Raw genomic sequence first — 10,457 nt, 5'->3', positions numbered from 1 at the left:
ATGAAACGATGTGCCTTTGGTGTTAAGATAATATCTAGTTTTACAGGAGATACCCGCCTTACATGTACTCCTTTCTTTTTATGTTATAAATCAGATTGCTCTATACAGCTTAAGTTATTTGGTTCATATATGTACCGATCTTAATTAAAGTCTCTAAGTGTATGTCTATGCAGAAGTTTGTAAGATAGGTCATGTACACTAACACTATTGTAACTCTTTTACAATAGTGTCCATCTAACAGCAGAATAATTTATATCTATACAAGTGCCTAATACTTAATCTGGTTCGGATAATTTTAATCTGTCCTCACCTTATCCGTGTAAACAATTCATTAACAACATTTTATAAGATAACGTGTAAGAACTTTAATAGGCCACAGCAAGTGAATGTATTCTGGCGGGTTCAAAATTTTACGAATATCTATTTTTGTTTTAGCGACCTTACAGTCTCGTAATCGGGAGGTAACTCACTCGAGCTCCCTTCGCCACATTTTAGAAGAATCGTTATAAATAACAGTACACTTTCAGTATGTCCTATGAGGGTCCATAGGAAACATGTGATAGGTATCCTTGTTAAAAATGAAATTAAAGGGACCCAACCCATATAGGCAATACAAATACTGGTTTCGTTGTTGCGAGACCGTACAACAAAAGCAAATGTATGGTATTGTAATTTCATTGACAGTAGAGCTTACACAAACGTAAATTATTGCAGACAATATAAATATAAAACTTCCATTAATGTGATATAATAATAAACCATTGCCAAACATCTAAAAAAAAAATGAAAGCTTTATGGTATTTTTTATTGTCATTTTTTTTTTTTTTTTTTTTTTTTTTGACTGGCCTTACAATTATCAGCACTCACTTTATTTAGAAAGTGGATGATGTTCATTGAGTGCTCGGTGTTGACAAGTTATACAAAACGTCATTACCTGCGAATTATCTGACGTTGTAGGGATGTATCTCTTTTAAATGACTTCTAAATGGACATTAAATGAATCAACTTTGTACAAAAGTGAATAAAAATTTCTGTGTTTTCGGCGGAAAAGAAATCAGTTTTGTTACGTACAAGGAAGCACTTAAATTTTGCATTTATAAAGTAAAATGTCTATTCGTTGCTAACAATATTGTTCGATCAGTGTTTTGGTTTGAGAACCCCTAAGTATTGGAATAGAACGTTTTCTATCTCTCTCTCCTAATCTTATATTGAATAGTGTGCCAATGTTTTAAGCAGAAAGAATGAATCTCTTCGACAAACAGCAATAAAAAGGACTTCTGTAAATACTGTGATTTTCACTGGAATTTTATATGTTGTGATATTTGTTTTCAAGGAATTTGAGATTTATTGCAATACAATTTATATTCGTTAGAGATATGATAGCATCATGACAGGGTGTTGTAGTTATAAGTGTGTGAAGAGGTCGGTCATCTTCTTTAACGTATTCTTTTGGGTAAGTATCTATAATAATCTAAACTAACAAGTAAATGTCAAAAGTAATTATATTGAGAAGGATAAAATGAAAATATAAAATAACTTCTTCACAAAACAAAAAACGAAAAACAACGTTGAAAGTGAAGCTATAACCTAAACAACAATACGAAATACAAATACATATGTATTCAAAAAAATGTTGAACTCTAGTTGATATAAACTTTTAATCATTTAAAACACAGAATGTTCTGGCAACTTATGATTTATACCCATCAAACGAAACACAACAGTTCTCGTCCAAAAGATGTATGAATTATATTGTTTGTTTAAGGGAGACAATAAAATGACAGCAATAAGCTTTGTGAAAAAATGTTTAATATGTTCTTTCAAATTGAAAATTCAAAGGCATGAATTCTTCTGTTAAATTGAGGATGCAAGACGACTCCTGCATGATCGAAACTGCTGCCATGCATAGCATGTCAACATGCATAGCCATGCATACTTGGTATCAATGTTCTGACCCTTCGGAATGCAGTTAAAAAATCAGAACCAGTTTAAGTTTGGACTTTTCAAATATATGCCCTTTTGAAAAGCAGATTAGTAATATACGACAAGCACCGAAGGCAAAGAGCACAAAGTTAACGTTAATTCGGGAAAAAATGAGAACAAAAACTCAAAAGTACATCAGATGAACTTTCCGGTATTGACACCATTCGAAGAAATTTAATTGTTCACATTCTACATGTAACAATTTTCACCGCTGAATGTTAAACTTTGCGAAGCTTACTGTCCATATCGTTCAAAAACAGACATAATTTGAAATAGAAACTATAATACTGAATATATGTTTGCATATGAAAATTGGTACCACAGCTGTTTAATAAGTTTGGTGTTTTTTTTAGCTTTGATGAATATGCAAAAAGGGTGCCTATTGAAGTTTCAGTGACGCCTGGCAACTCCATTTTAGTCCCAGTGTTTATATAATTTATGACTATACATAGCTCCCAGGAGGATAAACACGTCAAACTGTTTATATACCGGTTAAAAGATAGGGTGGTTGTATGAAGTCTATCTAAATCTAAAGTACTGTTTATATAACATTAAGAAGTTTGACATTTCAAAACGTGCAGATCTTTAGTAAGTTCTCAAAACGTTTGATAGACTTCCTGGGCTTCTTATGAATCCCCCTCAGTCAGCAAATATAGAGGTGTAGTTACTAATATGTGTTAAGATAGAACTGTCTCCGTGTTGCACAATAAATGAATCTATCACAAACAGTTCTAAAGTATTCAGATCTTCTGCATATAATATATGGACTGATTTCACACATGGAGCCAGGTTGTATTAAATATTTGACTTGGTGTCTTTTACACGTTTTCACGATGTTTACTTTTGCGGGTACGCTGGTTTAGATACAAAACATTGATGGTATAATGTGCGTAAACATTTTCTCTTGTCCCTAGATTTTTTGTCAAAAAAAGTAACAAGTTCAAAATAGAAATGGGTTTAGATGTTTAAAGAATTTTCAAATTTGTTGGAATTATGTTAAAAAAAAATAAACTGCATGTCTCCATATCATCAGCTAAAAAATGGTAGGAGAACTTCAAAGTATTTAATTAGGAAAAGGTTAACAGAGCCATGAAAGAGACCGATAAAGTCGTAAATTGAGTAAATGGTTCTAATGAACACTGAACGACCATTTCTTTTCTTAAAATATTTTCTATTTTCAAGATTTACGTAATGCATGATGTGAAATCTTATGTGATATCAGATACATCAATATGGATAACAATGTGTTATGAATTGTTTTATATTTGATATTTAACCAGCTTTTATTTTTAGTTCACAGGACCTGGCATGTTAAGCCTGGGGACGTGGTACATGTTGAATATAAAGATATATTCCCCGGTAGTGGACAAAGGATTGTACATTATTCCTGCCTACGTTGTTATGGCAGCAGGGGTAGCGGTTACTATGTTTGGGATCATCGGGTGTTTAGGTGCCATCAACGATAACAGGTGTATGATATCTTTCGTAAGTTGCAATTGTTTATCAATCACTATGCTTCAAAATGAGGCAGAATTTTGCTTTGGGCCGCCTCTGTGGGCATTTTGAATCGTCTTTGGTTCTAATGTGGAAGGTCGTGTGTAAGGTCCTTACTGGAACGTCAACATTGGTATTTGCTTGGTTTTTTTTTAACCAAGCAAGCAATATTCAAGAGAAAGATAACAATTGATCGATTCTAAACCAGAAAAAGTTAAAATTCAAGACTCTGCTTCCAAGTAGGATAAGTTCATATCTTATTTACATGTAAATGTTCGGAATATGTAAAAAAAAAAATAAGATGTGGTATGATTGACAATGAGACTACTCTTCACAAGTTACCAAAATGACACGAAATAAACAACTATAGGTCATCCGGCGTAAGGACTTTGACAATAAGCAAAGCCAATACCGCAAAGTCAGCCATAAAAAGGCCTCAACATGACAAATATAAAACAATTCAAACGAGAAAACTAATGACCTAATATGCATATTATACACGTAGACTCATATATATACTAAAAAAGTTGGTATATACATGGAGCAAGGCTGAACATTAATTATTGAAAACTCTACAAAGTGATGCCCCGGATTTGGGACGTGGAAGGGGGAGGGGCACTCCAATCTGAAGTAACTGTTTTATAACAAAGTCAATGTAGCACTTTCTTGAGATATAAGTCTACCTGGAAGACAAAAATGATGCCCCCGCAGATGCAAAGTGTGTTATTTCAAAATACACAAAGTTGACCATGGGAGTACTAATATATAGATATATAATTAACTGTAGGAGGACTGAGTTATCCGGAAACGTTATGCACCTCTTTATGTACTCATATACTGCAAACAAGGAACGTTCACCCATCTCAAAAATGAGCAAGTATTAAAAATACTAAAACTCTAACTACATGCATGCACACCTTCAATATGTGTACAAACAGCCAGCAAAGTTAAAACTTCCTAGCATTCAACTTTCAAATTGTCGGAGATGTTATTCGGATACGCTATGCATGCAACTCGTATTCAAGTATATACTCAAAAAATAACTAAGTTCCTAAAAGATAAAATAGTTATGAGTAAACGAGTCCCCAGAATACTGAACCAAATAGATTTTGAGTAACTTAGAATTACTAAAATTTGTCGTTTACTCTCTTCTTTCTTGTATTTCAGTTTTTCACTTTTGTATTGATTGCATTTGGGTGTGAAGTCTTCTCAACTGTAAAGTCATTCTTAGTTTATGACAAGGTACGTGTTTAGATGACAGAGACATCAACAAACAATCTAGTTAACGGCAGTAAAACTTCCGATCCACCTTAATGCATTAAGATCTAATATCTGCACTTAATCTTTTCAAATTAGAAAATAATGACAAAATCGGCAATTAAGGCTTAGGAAATGTATTACTGTTACGGTATTACTCATTACAATGCTTACGTTAGTCATTTGTTGTGACATCCTGGAGTGGGATGACACGCTTTTGGTGTGTGGGATACAGGGGGGGTTATTGTGTAGGTTATGGCGTTAAAACAAAGGGACTTGAGGGGTGGGGTGGGAAGTAGGAAGTGGGAAAAGTACTACAAAAAAGCAGGATGTGGGAATGTATCTGTTTTCTTGGTACATTGGCTGATACCTGAATTTATATTGATCAGGCAATGTATTAGACTTTTTATCATATAGAATCGATGTACAACTGAGTTATCAGCATTTGTGCGTTTGTACATCGATTCCATATGATAAAAAAGTTACTCATAACAGGCCGACCACGTGACGTCCCATAGAGCTGATATTGGCTTATATATCAGCCTGGTGAATGCATAAACAGAATAATACACGGTCTTTTCAATATCGCCCGGGTATCATCCCGAAGACCCCAACCCATGCCAGCCCGAAACGAATGTCTAGAGCTTATATGGGCCATGGGATGATACTCAGACCTATATTGAAAAGGTCATGTGTTAGTCTTTTTCCATATAGTATTGATAACGAACATACCCAGGCTGATAACCACAAACAGCCCGACCACGTGATGTCAAATAGGGCTGATATATGCCGGTTATCAGCCTGGGTCACGGCGAATGTTTTCCTTATTTCCTTCCGCCCTTTATCCATATTTTATCCATATCCGAAGACTATAATTTTAATGATGAGATATGGTAAAATGATAGTAACTTTCACGGAATACTAAATACTGATCATGTCACCGTCTTTGGATAAATTTCTTATTATCAAAATATCTTTCATATCAAGTTATGATCCAAAACTTCCAATTTCAAAGCACGATTATCGGAATATTCATCATAGCCATTTTTATGCAAATAATGTAAGGTCTTTCAAATAAAACACATACCACGTAAACAGAAGAGTAGAGAAAAAAATAAAGAAGATAAATACAATAAATATATCATGAATTTTGTGTATATTTTAGGTTTCGTCGTCCATAGAAATGAGATTAGAATATAGTATGAAATACCAGTATCACTACAACACAGAACATTCTGATGTAATAAACAACATACAAAGGGAAGTAAGTACACAATACACTTAATCTAAATATACCACCGTATAAAGAGAAGTAGGTATATACTACACTTAATCTAAATATACCACCATACAAAGAGAAGTAAGTATATACTACACTTAATCTAAATATACCACCATACAAAGAGAAGTAAGTACATACTACACTTAATCTAAATATACCACCATACAAAGGGAAGTAAGTACATACTACACTTAATCTAAATATACCACCATACAAAGAGAAGTAAGTACATACTATACTTAATCTAAATATACCACCATACAAAGGGAAGTAAGTACATACTACACTTAATCTAAATATACAACCGTACAAAGAGAAGTAAGTACATACTATACTTAATCTAAATATACCACCATACAAAGAGAAGTAAGTACATACTACACTTAATCTAAATATACCACCATACAAAGGGAAGTAAGTACATACTACACTTAATCTAAATATACCACCATACAAAGAGAAGTAAGTACATACTATACTTAATCTAAATATACCACCATACAAAGGGAAGTAAGTACATACTATACTTAATCTAAATATACCACCGTACAAAGAGAAGTAAGTACATACTATACTTAATCTAAATATACCACCATACAAAGAGAAGTCAGTACATACTACACTTAATCTAAATATACCACCATACAAAGGGAAGTAAGTACATACTATACTTAATCTAAATATACCACCGATTGAAACTTTGATGTAGATTAATTGTGTTATACGTACAATAATTGATTTTACAGCTGGCATAGTATTAGATATTCAGTTATTGATTCGCGCAAGGTATCACCACTATTTTGACTGCCTGAAGACTTTCATTTCAATCTTAAAGCTTCATCTCTCGTTTTATCATCCATCCATACTAAACACACATAATTTTAAATCTGATTCTAATAAGTATTCTAACCATTTCAGCTGAACTGTTGTGGTCTTCATAAATACAGTGACTGGCAAGACTATCGTTACTATAGAGATGATAGTCTAGCTGTAGCGAGAGGGAGAGAGACAGTTCCAGTCAGCTGTTGCCAAGATACAGCCGGTACTTTATGCAATGTTGGAAATAAAGTACCACGTGATTTAACACAGATATATACAAAGGTATATGTTAGTTCTTTGTCTGTTTATAATTTTCTAGTGACATCAAATTATTAGTTATTGTGGATCACCTATTTCATCGTTTGTTAGAATTTCTCATTTGTACAAAGTCGTAAAATTGTATGCAAGCTCGTTATTTTTTGGATTTTGTGGGGGTCATTGCCCACAAATGTCTGTTCATTCGAATACGGTATATGACAAAAAAAATCATCGTGCTATATATACACAGACTAAGCGGCAATAAATATATCAAATGGAATATATCTAATGAGTATAGTAATCTTGATGTATGTTTAATGTCATTTTCCTTTGAATTTCTGTTGTTGTCTCCTTTTTATAAAATCTTCCTATCATATACTGCACATTATTTTTCAATTCATTACCTGAATAATATAGATATTATATGAATTTCCAAATATAATAGTTTGGTGTTTTAGGCTGGCTATCTATCATACTGTGATATTGAGTTGCTTGATAAATTACAGTTTATTTCAGGGATGTCATACTGCCCTTGAAAACTGGATACAAAGTAATATGCTAATTTTTGGATGGACCTGTTTTGCAATGAGTTCTGTGCAGGTTTGTAATACATACATCTTTTTTTGTCAAGAATATAAGACTGTTTTGACTTTTGCATACTTTTGATTCCTATACATAATTATATTGACAATTTTTTTGAGAAAATAATATATGGAAATAACAATGAATGGAATATACGTATATTAAAAAAAATATTTACTGAAAATAATATATGGAAATAACAATGAATGGAATATACGTATATTAAAAAAAATATTTACTTAGTTCCTACATAAAATGTTTCACAGGAAAATATGTTATAGCATGCAGTTATAGCCGTAACTTAAAACTTACTAATTTAAAAAGCTGAACATTTTTTTCAAAAGCCAATTATTCTGGAATAAAAGGTTCATTATTTTGAGCAGTTCTCCACTGAATAATAAATACGACGCATTATTTTATAGATATAAGAAGACAACTCTTTATCCAAGTCACAATTTGTATTTACTTTCTCGGCAGAAGAGTTACGAACGATACAAATTCCATTATTGTATAGAACAATAACGTACTTTGACCTCTAATAGTATACTTTTACAAATTGTGACTTAGATAAAGAGTTGTCTTCTTATATCTATACAAAACGCAAGTCAACCTTTACGAAATGGTACGGGTTTAATTCATCGCAATTTCATAAGTTACGTATTAACATAGTGTTTACTAGTACTTCTTACCGGTTAATGATCGTTATTGGGATTAGCTGGTTTCAGTCAGTTGACTCTGAGCCCTTATTGGACAGGTTTATTGTCGAATACGGATTCCTAGCTCTCATAAAAGTTTTTGTTGAACAAATTTTCATGTTCTAATCTACAAGGTATTGGGGTTTTCAATTTTCTCTGTTTTACGAAAACTAGCTTGTAGGATGAAATTTTCATTTAGATAGGTTTCTAATTAGCCTAGGACTCTGTAAAGAAGGATTTCTAATTAATTCCGATTATATGTAGTTAAAAACTTTCTTTGCATAATTGTCTTATGTCATTAATATTTCAAAATGTTTTGATAAAAAAACCATCGATTTGTTATTTTGATTTACTTTTTCAGATACTTGGGATGGTATTATGCTGTTGTTTTTATAAAGCTATGAAAGATACGAGAAGATAACACAACGAAACTCAAAACAGTTAAATCATCCATTCTTGTATATAATGTGTTAGGGACAATAGAGAAATTTCATAGAGTGAAATTGGAAAATCCTACATAATTATGTAGACCTATTTTTATTCAATGTATTAACAGATATTATCATAACTTGGCTTTTAAAAACTACAAAACGTTTAATAGCATTAGAAAACATTATTCTTATGTGATGCTAGGCCATAGTAAACCGTTGCAGGATGTTCTAATTTGTTTCTATATATATTGTTAAGAGCAAGCTTTGATCAAGCTCACTCAGTGTATCATAACAAAAGCTCTTATTAATCATATTATTGACGAGCTTGAGCTTCAACAGTTCATTTAGAATATTCATTGAGCTTGTTTTAGATAATGAATACACAACTATTTAAGTGAAACGTTTTTTGTGCGTTTTTTTATTTTAAATACCACAAAGTATAGAACCAATTTGAATGTAAAATTTGATATGCGAGAAAATCACCATCTACCTATTAGTATTTGTCCAAACCATCTATCTTATGTAGAAAATATGTAGATCTTACATGGCTTGCATAATATTCATTCATTATATGAAATATGTGTCTTTAGATAGCTGTTGACATAAATATTTGATTGTGATATGTTTTATGACTTTTTTCGGATATGGAAAGGTTGGAAACCATTACCAATTTTGTTCCATTTACAATGACTTGATTGTCAGTGTTGTTCCTATTACGGTGACTTGATAGTCGGTGTTGTTCTAGCTACAATGACTTGATTGTCAGTGGTGTTATAATGACTTGATTGTCAGTGGTGTTACAATGCCTTGATTGTCAGTGGTGTTACAATGACTTGAATGTCAGTGGTGTTACAATGACTTGATTGTTAGTGTTGCTCCTGTTACAATGACTTGATTGTCAGTGGTGTTACAAAGACTTGATTGTCAGTGGTGTAACTGTTACAATGACTTGATTGTCAGTGGTGTTACAAAGACTTGAATGTCAGTGGTGTAACTGTTAAAATGACTTGATTGTCAGTGGTGTTACAAAGACTTGATTGTCGGTGGTGTTACTGTAACAAAGACTTGATTGTCAGTGGTGTTACAATGACTTGATTGTCAGCGGTGTAACTGTTACAATGACTTGATTGTCAGTGGTGTAACTGTTACAATGACTTGTTTGTCAGTGGTGTTCCTATTAAAACATTTGATGCATATATTTGATATATATGTTCCAGACCATATGTGTACACGTATTTGAACCGTATGTGTAGTAAAGTTACTAAGTAATCTTTAAAAAAATCCTCAAACATTAAGTAATAAGCATTGTGTATAAGTTTCATAACATTTGGTTGAGGCAAACTAAAGTGAGAGAAGGTAAACAATAAATTCAGCAATTATTCCATTTGTAAGGGACATAATTTTAGAACAGTTACAGTGACACCACCAAAATTGAAGCTTGATCTGTATTTTGTGGTAATTAACATTGCTTTATAACACTTATTTGAGTCAAACTAAAGTAAGACAAATGAAACCAATGTTGGGACTTACCACCAAGAGGAACACTTAACACTGTAGGCATTATCTGTAAATGCTTTGCACCTCCTATGCAAGTTTATGCTCCAAAAATGACAAAGTTAACTATCTCCAAAACACAGCTATGTGAAAACTTTGTAG

General features: G+C 32.5%; 1 protein-coding gene across 2 annotated transcripts; it reads left to right on the top strand.

Annotated features, from left to right (window-relative positions):
• The first annotated feature begins 872 nt into the window (after positions 1–872).
• LOC134683304 (CD151 antigen-like) lies at positions 873–9,366 on the top strand. Of its 2 annotated transcripts, XM_063542506.1 has the most exons (7): positions 874–1,453; positions 3,277–3,468; positions 4,645–4,719; positions 5,900–5,998; positions 6,935–7,117; positions 7,610–7,693; positions 8,732–9,366. In XM_063542506.1, the coding sequence occupies exons 1-7, from the start codon at positions 1,388–1,390 to the stop codon at positions 8,789–8,791; spliced, it is 759 nt and encodes a 252-aa protein (XP_063398576.1). In that variant the 5' UTR covers positions 874–1,387; the 3' UTR covers positions 8,792–9,366. The 2 variants fall into 2 exon arrangements, with proteins under 2 accessions (XP_063398577.1, XP_063398576.1); XM_063542507.1 differs by lacking the exon at positions 4,645–4,719 and having other exon boundaries at positions 873–1,453.
• The last annotated feature ends 1,091 nt before the right edge of the window (positions 9,367–10,457 follow it).

The sequence above is a fragment of the Mytilus trossulus genome, chromosome 9 (assembly GCF_036588685.1).
Source record: "Mytilus trossulus isolate FHL-02 chromosome 9, PNRI_Mtr1.1.1.hap1, whole genome shotgun sequence".
In the NCBI taxonomy this organism is placed as follows: domain Eukaryota; kingdom Metazoa; phylum Mollusca; class Bivalvia; order Mytilida; family Mytilidae; genus Mytilus; species Mytilus trossulus.
The sequence above is the reverse complement of the archived record's forward strand: the minus strand, read 5'-3'. Positions and strand labels throughout refer to the sequence as shown.

Bases quoted from the DNA above. Each gene is read 5' to 3' on its own strand.
- LOC134683304 (XM_063542506.1), top strand. From the start codon at position 1,388: ATGACAGGGTGTTGTAGTTATAAGTGTGTGAAGAGGTCGGTCATCTTC. The intron at 1,454-3,276 runs GTAAGTATCTAT...TTTTATTTTTAG, and splicing joins TCTTTAACGTATTCTTTTGG to TTCACAGGACCTGGCATGTT. The intron at 7,118-7,609 runs GTATATGTTAGT...AGTTTATTTCAG, and splicing joins TAACACAGATATATACAAAG to GGATGTCATACTGCCCTTGA.